Source organism: Electrona antarctica, assembly GCF_951216825.1.
Source record: "Electrona antarctica genome assembly, chromosome: 19".
NCBI classification, from domain to species: Eukaryota; Metazoa; Chordata; class Actinopteri; order Myctophiformes; family Myctophidae; genus Electrona; species Electrona antarctica.
Window position 1 is genome coordinate 33,375,492 of NC_136800.1, and position 13,119 is coordinate 33,388,610.

General features: G+C 44.2%; 1 protein-coding gene across 1 annotated transcript in view; it reads left to right on the forward strand.

Annotated features, from left to right (window-relative positions):
- LOC306943120 (ephrin type-B receptor 1-like) overlaps positions 1–13,119 on the forward strand; it is a gene marked incomplete at its 5' end in the record, with an annotated part of 106,696 nt that overhangs the window by 31,408 nt on the left and 62,169 nt on the right. Inside the window, one exon of the mRNA XM_079529322.1 lies at positions 3,975–4,099. Coding sequence (XP_079385448.1) covers positions 3,975–4,099 — 125 coding nt within the window. The remainder of the gene's footprint in view (positions 1–3,974; positions 4,100–13,119) is intronic.

Consider the following 13,119-nt stretch of genomic DNA (forward strand, 5'->3'; position numbering starts at 1 on the left):
TGTCAGGAACAGTGTGTGCCTGTGGCTGGTAATTGATAATGCAGCCCAGGCAGCCTAGCCCTGGTCATTGGAGCGTGAACCAGCCTGAGAGGCGGAGAGAGGCTGAGCTTCACCGACGTGAAGCCTGGCCCTCTCACTCCCTTCCTGGATAGACGAGAGGGAGAAGAGAGGGAGAGATAAAGAGTCCCAGACTGAGAAGAATACATACATTCATTGCTGCAGTCTCGTCCATATCCCATCCATATTTTAAGCTGTGCTTCATATTCTCATCATCATTGGCATCCGTCAGTCTCGAGAGACTTTGGAGTTGCGCTCTACAATGTGCTTTAAATTCATTCAGCCATTCACATTCACATTCACACGCACGCACGCACGCACGCACGCACGCACGCACGCACGCACGCACGCACGCACGCACGCACGCACGCACGCACGCACGCACGCACGCACGCACGCACACACGCACACACGCACGCACGCACGCACACACCCACACGCACACACACACGCACACACACACACACACAGACATACACTTACGGTGGAGGAAACCATGCAAGGCTCCCGTCTGCTCATTGGGTTCAGTGTCTTGCTCAAGGACACCTCTGCAGTAGCTCTGGGCGGATCCCATGATCGAACTGGTAACCTTATGTTTCCCATGATATTTTTGTATAGAGGGGGGAGTAGGGAGCCTATACTAGAGTCCTGGATGGCACCGCTTATGAAAGTATATAGGGTTTAACCACTTAAACCCCAGCGGTTGTGAGCTTATATTGATTGGCTATTTTCAGCTAAAGCTTTCCCCACAATAACAGAAAACTGAGAAGACACTAGCTTAGAGCCCTGAGGGACGGATGTAAGCACATGTTGGACAGATCCAAAACCTTCCCTGTACTTCCCTGTAGGCCTACTGAAAAAAGGTGGATTTTAGTGGATGAAATGGTTCCGAGTTCCGACCCTGTTCATCTCAATAATGGCTAACCTACCTGTAGGATATTCTGAGAAGAAAAAAAGAAAATCACTAAAATGATTCAATTTAAATATAATATTTTTGCTCTTAACGTAGGTTTAATAAAAGTATGGAAATAAGCCATTAAGTCAGGGAGTTTTGCCCCCTGGCATTTTCAGTTGTCACACATTCACTTCAAGAAGGTCGTTTTAAGCCAATATCCCTGAAATGTAGGTTCATTTTAAGACGATACCTCACTTTAACCATTTTCATTTCTCTACTACTTTAATGACTTCTAAAAAATGTAATTGTGTAATGGTTTGAATGGTAGCCCTTTTCAGATGCACTCAGTGCAGTATGGCCAAACTACTGCTGGGTTATGAATAATGTACGAGGATGTACATTATTTCAATTTATAAATGTAGTCTATTTCTTTGCCAGACATGTTGATATATGTGTTACCTTCTGTACTCGTTCCTATAAAGGGAAACTCAGCATCCTGACTCAGTCTTTTGGGGGTTTTAATAAAAGATGTAAGGCCCACTTTGCTCCACTTGGCTTGTTTCATTTTTTTTTATAATGAACGCTGAGTTGATTTGGGGTTCAAGGGGCAGGCTGTTACATAACATCAACATTCTTAAAACATTTTAATGCAGGAAGCGAATATGATAAAGAAGAATAGACCATTTTGTTCCTTTTTTTACAAACAGACAATACAACAGAACAATACATAATACATCAGACAATACAATTACTTAAAAAAACAACAACAAAACAAACAAAAAACAAAACAAAACAAAAGCATACAGTACATACATATATAAATACAGTATAATAAAATAAGGGCACTTAGACTGGTAACAACAACAGAGTCCTTATGGCCACAAGACCAAACAGCTGCAGAGAATACAATTAGACATTTTCAGTTTCCACCATTAAATAAGATAAATCATTAACCGTAATATATTGGATAAACCGTCCCCATATTTTATCAAACGTCTTTTGTTTATTCTTCAAAGTATAAAGAATAGACAATTGTCATTATAATCTACAATATGAGTTCTGCATTAATACATTTATTGTGTGTATATAGACTACTGTATTTCTCATTAATAATCTGCCCTTGGCTACCATTTTAATTTGCGAGTATCAATTTTATTATTTATAGTATGTTTTATAGTGATTACATATTCTATTCTATTCAGTATCACGTAAGAAGATGTTAGCCAGTGCGTTGAACTTTGGTAGGTTTAAGCTACACGGTAAGATCCTGTTCATTCAACTCAGAGTTAACCCATTTTGGACGGGAACGCCTTTTTGTTGTTAGCATTATGTTATGCTTTAGCTATTGAAAAATAGCAGATCTACAAGCTCATAGCGCACCACCGAGTGGCGCGCTATGAGCTTGTAGGTCTGCTATTTTTGGAAAATCGAAGAACTGTCAGGATGTAGAAGACATTTTTAGAATCTGATCGCAGGTCAAAATGGGTTAAATTTTAAATGAGGATTATCTACTGCATACAACACTGTTTGCCAGATCAACATAAGTGATGTTTCATAGACTGCGTGTGCTCTGAACAGCATTTGAGCAGATCAACATAAGTGATGTTTCATAGACTGCGTGTGCTCTGAACAGCATTTGAGCAGAGAAGATGAACTAACGTCTGATTCATAGCACAAGTACAATAAAACAAAGTGCCAACTTTCAATCACAGACGAGACAATTTAAGGGAGAACAAAAGCAGTAAAACAAAACGAAACCTCAAAACGAATAAATAAATCAAAACATCAACAATGCCACAAAGGTATTCAACCAAAATATTACCACATGACAAGAAATATGTGCCTTCCTGGAAGAACCCCACTAACTACAAACATCTCTTCATGAGCATACAATACATTCTCTCAGTGTCAACAGCAATCAAACAATTCTCGCTCAAATACACATCTCAGTCTCTGTTGCTAACATTACAATACAAAACTTGCATAACTCCATTCAAACTCCAGTCACATATCACCATTAACATTTTTCTCACATGAAGCGACTTTGTCAAGTTCTACAAACCAGTCTTCAGAAGCTGTCTTCCAACCATGACAGCAGTCGGGGAATAATCCACCAATACATAGGATACATTTATGGACTTGTTTGTTCTCCGTAGGAGTGCAGTAGTCTAAAGTACTTAACTGTACTGTACAGTATATACTCTATTTCACGAAAATACTTTTACTAGTTACTTTGAAGATTTTGATTATTATGAAAACATACATTTCCCACTTCAGCCCTACTGTACATTTGAAAATAGCCGATCTGTCAAAAGATTTGTGCACATTTATACATTTATAAACGTATGTGAGTACTTGAAGGATATTTTGATACCAATACTATTTTTTGTATACTTTATATACTTTTTTGTATATACTTTTTGTACTCAAGTCAATTTTGAATACCAGACTTTTACTTGTAACAGCGTGTTTCAACACTGCAGTATTGATCCTTTTACTTGAGTAAAACATTTGAGTAATTTTCCCACCTCTGACTAAGTGTGAATCAGACCTGAGGATGACCGTGAGGGGTTGCAGCGGAGCACGTGGCGTGGGGAAATTGCCAAGCCTGTGGGTTAATTGACAAGTGGGAACATGTGGGAACATGTGTTCTCAGGTGTGTCGCGGCTAACGGGAGTGCACGGCTGGGGTTGAAACCATCACAAAAGAGATTGACTTTTCAAGGGCAATATCTCATGGTGAATACTAGCGTTTGTGATTGTTCTCTCACTGGGCGCGGGATTGACGGCGCCGGAACTCTGCGGTATGTCTGACCGGGAAAAAAACCGAGGCCTTGAGAAATGAGGACGTTTTAATGGTTTCCTCACTACACAGCAGCAGCAACTTTCGGGCGTTAAGCTCAGAGAGTCATGCGTATCATTAACTTTGTGCAGGCATCGGTTTTCCACCGAATTGCTCATCTGCAACATTTTGTCCGTTACTGATTCTGTTTTTTTTGTCTTGTTTTTTTTTGTGTGTCCAGCGCCCTCCATAGTTCCCATCATGCACCAGGTCAGCTCCACCATGAAGAGCTTCACGTTGTCATGGCCACAGCCCGAGCAGCCCAACGGCATCATACTGGACTATGAGCTACGCTACTATGAGAAGGTATGTGAAGTGTGTGTGTGTGTGTGCATGTGCACGCGTGCGTGCTTGCATGCGTGCGCGCGGTACAGTTTAGGTCAATTTGGATCCATACACACAGAGTTTAAGTTGTTGCCCGTAACTCCAAAATATTGTACCTGAGATTTGTACCGGGTCTCCTATGATGGATTTGTACCTGGGTGACCGGGTCTCCTATGATAGATTTGTACCTGGGTGACCGGGTCTCCTATGATAGATTTGTACCTGGGTGACCGGGTCTCCTATGCAGGAGACAACATTTCTAACACTGAGCCTGCAGCATGGGAGCATGTTGCTTTGAGCTTCAGGCAGTGCTACTTGTCAACCAATAGGTGTCCTCCCGGGGCCAGTGTTTCATTAATCAATGCACCTCCAGCCACTACATTAGGGATGGACATTTGAATCTTTTTTTGTAAATGTGTAGCCTTTGGACTGTGGGAGGTTAACCGTCTATAAGTTGACTTAGTTTTGGTTAATATTGCTTATTTAGTCCTAAACTGTTAGTGACACACATTTCGGTTATTTAAGGTACATCTCTGCGTACGTGCGTACGTGTGTGCGTGCGTGCGTACGTGTGGGTACGGTTGTAATGCACGTAACTCGAGAACCGTTTGACCCACCGACTTCACATTCGACACACGCGTTCCACACCCCCACAGGGAGTGCAGTTCCAGGTATCGAGTCGGTCGGACGCACGGTTCAAGACACCTGTCTTGCGTTTGTCTTGTGTCTGTGCTTAATGGCCGCTCCAATGCATTTCCAATGGATGCCCATATGGATTGACCAAACATTTTGTTTGATGGGGGAGGGGGGGCAGAACACATGCATCAAAGCTGTGTTCAGACACAAGGCAAGTGTCAGACACAAGGTAAGTGTCTTGAATGCAGCCCAGTAAGGGCATATATCGACCCCGCCCACTCACCTCCGCCCCACCCCCTCCTGGTGCTGTGGCCATCTTGGAAACTAAACACAATATAAACAAAGGCAGAAGGGTGGGGCCGAGAAAGGCCCTTATTGAGGCTCAACCAATCAGGCCAGTGGGCCGAATTGTTTGCCAAGTACACTTTTCAGTTTGCAGTCTTCACACACAGGCACATACACAGTTGTTTTTACATAGTGTATACCGTACAGGAGGGTTAAAATGTTTTATTTATTAAAGTAAGTCCCAGACTGCAGCTTTAAATTAACCTCAAGGATCGCACTGTGTCACTGTGTGTATATATGTGTTTGCCTTTTCCCTTTGATTTATGTAAATGTTTATGTAACACTACGCTTTGATGACCGCCCACCCAGCACCCTCTACAAGTGTTTACGTTCATAAAACACTGTAACGACGGCAGAAGCCCGAGCCACCCCCCGGATGCGTGCTAGTCGGAGCCCCCGGGCGGATAATATGTCATTTCGGCACGCTCTGTCCATCTCTCCCACTGTTCTTTGGTTTCTGCAGCTGATGAAGTGAATAGGTTGACCTCTACTCCAGTCCCGCTCTGTGTGGCACGGCGTCCCGTCCCACTGTGGTAATGCAATGCATCTAGGGGGAGTCAACATCGACCCGTCTGCTCCCACACAATGCGGCTGCTTTAATAAGCAAGCAGCACTCCCCCGCTGTGTCTGAGCTGCGCCAGTATTGACCTGCAGGCCTTTCCCAAGGCCTCGCCTTCAGACATAATGATACGGAGGGACCGAAGGCTCCAGGCTTTTTGTTTGGGCCCTTGTTTGTCCACCTAAAGCCGATCGATATAGGTGATCCAAGGCTGCTGCTGGTGTGTGTGTGTGTGTGTGTGTGTGTGTGTGTGTGTGTGTGTGTGTGTGTGCGTGTGTGCGTGTGTGCGCGTGCGTGCGTGCGTGCGTGCGTGCGTGCGTGCGCTATTGTTATCTAAGAGATGTGCAAGTCTTGGTCACTGCACCTTGACCCGCGTTCCAGTCTTTAAATATAAGATAAAAGATCGATTTGAAAGACGTGTTGTGTAATTGCGGGCAATTTGCTGGTCACACCCAAAGATCAATACCTAGAATATTGTGTGTCTCTTTTTTCCCTTTTCAAGTGTTGTATTGTCTAACAAGTGAAAAAAAAGAAAATAACACATACACGTATAATATTATTATGATTATTATTATTATTATTATGATTATTATTGTTTTTGGTGATAATCATATTATTTGGGGACACATACCACATATTGGCTCTGATGCAGCTTGGCGATCAGTTGTGGGTTCGATTCCTGAGCCTGACGGCCTTTGCCGCGTAACATGCACTCCCCTTCTCTCTCTCTGTGGTTTCCAGTCAGTCTTCACTGTACTATCCATATAAAGGCAGAAAACTAATATATATACGGCATATATAGGCTATATTTATTAATGTATTTGCTATTGGAAACTCCATCCCAGAGTGGATGAGTCACTCTCTGTTTCCTCCTGTGGCCTTGCACACAGGTCATGAAATTGAACCCGATTGAAACCTTACCCTCCAGACAGCTTAGTGTCGTGTAAATAACACTCATAAAGCCACCCATTAGCTCATGAATACCAATGCAACCTAATCCTATTGATGTTTATGTGGCGTGTCCCCAAGCAAATAGATGAGCACCGCATAATGTGGACAAGATTGCTAATTATGCCGGGGTGATCCAGATGACTGAGAGGCTGCTCTCTCCTCTCCTTGTTTTTGGCTCCCAGCTCACCCCTGTAAAGAAGTAAAATAGCATAAAATTAAAAATCAATGAGATCCAAGCTGAGAAGATGACTATGAGAAGGCAGATGATGACTTTCAGAAGAAAGTCACTCCTGAGTTTAAAAAGGGATACCACCCCTACAAATCTGACTTTAGTTTTGTCCTTTTCTCAGGCCCATTTTGAAGAAGGTGTGTGTGTGTGTATGTGGTAGAAGAGAGTGAAAGAGACACAGACAGTGAGAGCCGGACACCATGAGCTGCCTCATATTTCTGCCTCCGTGGTTCTCCTCTGAAACACTACAGTTAAGAATGTGACCTTTCATTGGCTCCTCACCCTGCAATCACAGCCCAGATAGATGCTTTGGTATGACATACACGTGTGCTACAGTATGTGTTTACAGTGTGTGTGTGTGTGTACGTGCTAGTGCATGCATATTTGTGTTTTATTATCTGCGTGCGTTTATGTGCCAACCCGAGGACTTCACTAGAAATTCGAAACGGAGTGCGCAGCACATTTTTTTGGCAAGTAATGAAATGGAAGTGTGCCGTGTAGGCAATTTCCAAAGCACATAATTTACAACCTGTTACCAGCATGCGACAGAGTGACGACATGCTCACATAAATATTCAGCATTTTGACATGACATGTTGGCCGGGGTTACCCACCAACGATTATATTGCGCCAGCATGCCTACCATGCTCTGCGTACAGTATATTAAAAAAAAAAGAAAACACCAGGGAGTGGAATTGCTTTGTCACCGAGGTCAGTACCACAAACGGTCTCTCATCGATTCGCTGAATGGTTGAGAAGTCGCGAACACGGGGAAGTTCCTGATAGCCGCAAAGCGATGATGTGGCCTTTTAGTCATAAAAGGCAATTATGGAGCAATGTCTCTGGCGGTGTCCATAACACACTCCCCTGCACACTGCCCTGCTCTGCCCGGCGCCACAGGGAACTTATAGCCTGTATAATACAGCCATTATAAAAAATCCAGGGATTTTTTTTCTCTTTTTCATAAAAAACGGCCTTGCTATCCTCTCCCTCTTTTTATGTGTCTCCGCGCTGGCGATATTATTCTTTTATGTGTCACACTGTTATGGCTCTGCTGAGTTGATTGTCTCAACGTGCTCAGCACAGTCAGTGAGTAGTAAGTGTTGTAGAGTGTCGACTCGTCTCGCGGTCCCCCCCTGTCCCCCAGGAAGCCTCCTCCCACACCCCTACTCAGCAGAAGCTGTTCTCTCAGCTTGGCGTGTGATGCATATTGTTGTACTGTAGCGCTTTCAGCGGGAGCTATGCATATTTGAGCTTAGCTGTTGGTGAGGCAAACATTTGAACCAGCAGCCAGTTATGTTTTGTGTCCTTCCCTGCGGGTCCCGAGATGAAAAGAACAACCAAGGAAGAGAGGGTAGGAGCAGGGCACAAACCCGGGTACGGGTCAACTTTTAGCCTCAACAGTCACTGGCGGCGCCAGGATTCTTTTTCCCTCTCTGCCGGTGCTAAGGGGAGGTTAGGTCAATACATGGGCGTGCTGAGCAAACAGTCGATTTTTTGTGAGCTCTCAGTTACTTCATGGGGAAGAATTCAATTGTGATGACATTTGCAAAAGAAATTTCAACATTGTATGGCTAGTACATTGCAAGGCAATGGCATAAACAGAAACTTAACGTTTGTCTATTATTCACTATGCAAGAATAAAAACTAAATAAGTTCTTGGTGTGTGCGCCCCACAACGTTATTTCTATTGCGGGATGTCAGACCAGACAGCGCCCGGCCCAACCATGAAGACATGTTCCTTTAATTGATATGCAAAGAAAACAATCCTTTGCCGTAGAATCTTTGATCCTCATACCATTAAGCGATTGAACAAGTACTGATCCTGTCATACCTCAGAGCATTTCCTGCAGAAAACACCATTATTTCCTATGAAAGAATGCAGTTTCTGGACAGTGGGTCCTGAAATGAGGTGCACTGAGTGCTGGAGGCTTCTGCTCACGCGACAGACCCCCCCAATCAGCCCATCCTCTCTGTTTCGAGTTAAGTGGTCCTGGGTCTCAATCTGGGAAGTGTTATGAAATATATTAGAAGTCTGCAGAGAAGAGGTAAACCCTCATTCCGTCATTCTCTTTCGCCTTCTCTCCGCGCCGTTTTCCTCTGGTTTGCCCCCAAAGTTTGGATCGTTTGGAAATAACTCGCTGTACTGGAGGTCACGGCCTCCATTAAGACTGGAGCGGAGCAGCCACTGGCCCTGGTTACTGATGGGCCTGTGTGTGTGTGTGTGTGTGTGTGTGTGTGTGTGTGTGTGTGTGTGTGTGTGTGTGTGTGTGTGTGTGCGTGTGTGCGTGTGTGCGTGTGTGCGTGTGTGCGTGCGTGCGTGCGTGCGTGCGTGCGTGCGTGCGTGCGTGCGTGCGTGCGAGCGAGCGAGACTCTCGCACGCATGCATGCACACACACACACACACACACACACACACACACAGTGTCTGACAGTGTGTGACTGTATGTCCATATATAAGCGCAGCACAAAAAGTTCAGAAACGTCACTTTGGTTGGTTATTTCTCCCCTTTAATAATACCAATTGGTATTGTATTTTATATCGTTGATTAGTCACCTTTACAACGAGGTATAGCTTGTAAGGATCGGGCATTCCTGGAATGAGCAACACATCTAAACGTGTGGGTAGTGCCTCCAAAAAACTTGCCAAAATGGCAAATTTGCCAAGGTTGGTATTCAGCCTTGTTTTGAGTTGCTTAGCGGATTGGATGATTGCACTCTCTCACAGTAATAAGGACATATTTCCCATTTTTACACTTTATTCATTTTACACTCGGTGTTAGGGAACTCAGTAGCGTGTGGAAGATCCATACACAGGCACAACTGTTTTAACCTGACTCCACCAGATTGCGGCAGTATTGAGTTCACAAGTTTCCTCCTCCTACCATGATCTGGTCTCTCTCAATCAGAAACGATGAACCGGAAGCAGCGGGACAAAAATCTGATATATCCATAATAATTTCTAGTTTAGCCTTGCTAGCTTGTGTTTACATTTGCGCTGTGGCACAGCTACAATACATCACCAGTCTCGTGTTGATCCTGCCTCTAGGGGCCGCATACGGCCGCATATCACTCCAATCAGATTTTGTTCGGAGTACATAAATGGTAAATGGTAAATGGTGCATTTATATAGCACCTTTATCCAAGGCGCTTTACATAGATTGTGCATTACATTCACCCATTCACACACACATTCATACACCGATTGCGGCGGAAGCCATGCAAGGTACCAACCAGCACATCGGGAGCAATTTGGGGTTCAGTGTCTTGCCCAAGGACACTTCGACATGTAGACAGGAGGAGCCGGGATTCGAACCGCCGACCCATGGATCATTGGACGACCTGCTCTACCTCTTGAGCCACAGTCGCCCTGCCCTACATTGTCTCTGCCCGAGAGAGACCAGATGGGAGCAGGACGAGGAACTCAGGTTACAACAGCTTGGCACCTCCTCCTAATGCTGGTCACTAATCTAGCCACATTTTGCTGTGGGATGGCATCCCATTCTTCAACCAGGATCTGTCAGACAACGTGGTTCTGTTCGTCACTCTAGCACATACAGTACAGCATGCCCAGCCCCAAGCTGATCCCACAAGTGTTCAAATGGGTTGAGGTCTGGACTCATGGCAGGTGTTTTTGACAACGGGGGCACCCAGATGACGGCCCGATGGCAACAGCCTGTACTCTGACTCGAGTGGGTGGGCATTATCCTGCCGAATGGCCCTGGCCTTCATGAGCAGCTGTCTATTGTAGAAAGGATCGAGGCTCTCCAACTGAATGCCAGTCATTTTGGAGGCAGTTTTCACAATACTTCTAAGAGAATTTTTATCTTTAATGGCGAGGTTACCATACCAACAGATGATAGAAAAGGAGATAACAGAATGTACATCAGGTCTCTGTCGACATTAAATCTGGCTAATTTCCTTAGGCAAAAAGGCCCTTCTTACACAGCATGTCGGTGTTTACATCAAATTTCAGTTTGCTGTCAATAATCGTGCCCAGGTATATATATATATATATATATATATATATATATTCAAGACTACAAGACTATATATTCAAGACTACAACTCGAACGATATCTTCTTCCCAAAAAGGACTTTCAAACTAGGAAGGGTATGGCCTGGTCAGCCTGCAATGACATGCATAAGATCTGGTCATCCCAGCTTAGTAAGATGTTCAAAGTAAAAATATTTAGGACGACCATCGACGTAAGATATAAAGCAGACCAGAGGTAGAAAACTGTCGTTCCCTGATGTCATCACTAGGGACACATGCATCAGTAAGCAGGAACTGGGGATGGCAATGAATGAATTTCGACCGTGGTCGAATAATGATGATGATGATCTCACTGCATTGAGATTGCCTTCAATCAAGTTCTGTCTTGCCTGTGAGAGAGATACGGCCCCATACCATACCATACCATACCTGCTGTTGTGGCTGCGTATAGATCTTCCAGATGCTACTGAGTTCTCTAACACTGAGTGTAAAAATGGCCAATATGTGTTGTTTTTTTCCTTATTACTGTGGGAGAGTGCAATCATCCAATCCACTAAGCAACTCAAAGCAAGGGTGAATACCAACCATTTGCCATTTATTTCTCGAGGTGCTGCCGACACATTTAGCTGTGTTGCTCATTCCAGGACTGCCCGATCCTTACAAGCTCGTTGTAAAGGTGTCTAATCAACGACAAAAAACGATATAAAATACCAATACCAATTGGTATTATTAAATGGGGAGAAGTAACCGACCAAAGTTAAGTTTCCAAACTTTTTGTTCTGAGTTTCTGTGTGTCTATATGTAGGTGTGCCTTCAGACAGTATGTCATTGCGACGCGTGCGTGCGTGCGTGCGTGCGTGCGTGCATGCGCATGTGGACTACACTGTCTTTAGCACATTGGGATAAGTTGAACAGCAGAAACTGAGACATTATGCAGTGATTTGCCATCACTATATGCAACACATATCGTGGTAGAAAAACCTAAAATCCCTCCTTGCTCTCCAGGAGGAGGAGACTCCAGTGCACACAGGAACGCAGCACGTGCACACACACACACACACACACACACACACACACACACACACACACACACACACACACACACACACACACACGCCCTATTTGTACTCCCAGACATGTTTGGATCGTTAATAGGGACGGGTGAAAAGCAGGACATTGTGCGGAGTTCCCTCAGCTCCCTGGCTGAGTGTTCATATTTTGTCCTCCAGACACACTCGCTCTCTTTCTTCTCCCCCATCTTATTTTCCCTCTCTCTCTCTCGTGCCCGGTGTAACGGAAGCCTGCAAGCCAGTTTCTATGTTGGTGGGAGAGCTGGTACAAGGAGCTAATTCCTGAAAAGCTTTTCTGCATAATAATTATATATATAAAAAAACGCATACAAAGTCAAAGGGTAAAATAATTTTCCTTACCAAACGATTTTGCTTTTCCTCGCTCTGCTTGATAAAGATATTTCTTCGAGTGTTCTTTTTGGAGATTTCAGCCTTAACCCATTTTGGGTTTCAAGCATTGTGTTATACTTTAGCTATTGAAAAATAGCAGATCTACAAGCTCATCGTAAAAATGCGGCACAAATCTTTGAATAGGTATATATTCTTTCAGAGCGAAAGTTTTTTTTATTTCGACGTCAGGCCTAAATGGCCTGACTGACTGACTGACTCTAGCTGACTGACTGACTGACTGACTGACTGACTGACTGACTGACTGACTGTCTGTCTGTCTGTCTGTCTGTCTGTCTGTCTGTCTGACTGACTGACTGACTGACTGACTGACTGACTGACTGACTGACTGACTGACTGGCTGGCTGGCTGGCTGGCTGGCTGGCTGACTGACTGACTGACTGACTGACTGACTAGCTGACTGACTCTAGCTGACTGACTGACTGACTGACTGACTGACTGACAACTGCCAGTTGGCCTAATAACACACTAGCCAATCGCAGAGCAGTCATCCAATGCTATGGGATGTACTGTCTATCGTAATAACGGATCTTCACATACATATCATTTGCATGCAGGGATCCAGGCTATGGGTGCAGTCCATCCTAATAACCAACCTTTTTTTCATCATATTCAGGGCTATACAGTTTTAGTTATTCAACTCATCCTTTCCGCCTAAAAATAGATATGTGTGAACCGGAAGAATAATTTATGAGCACACGGTGCGAGTAAAGATTGGGACCTAGCGTAATCTTTTCAATCCAAAGAAGCAAAAGACAATCAGTTCAAAGTATTTTTCATAATCGCTATTCTATTTTATTAACCCACC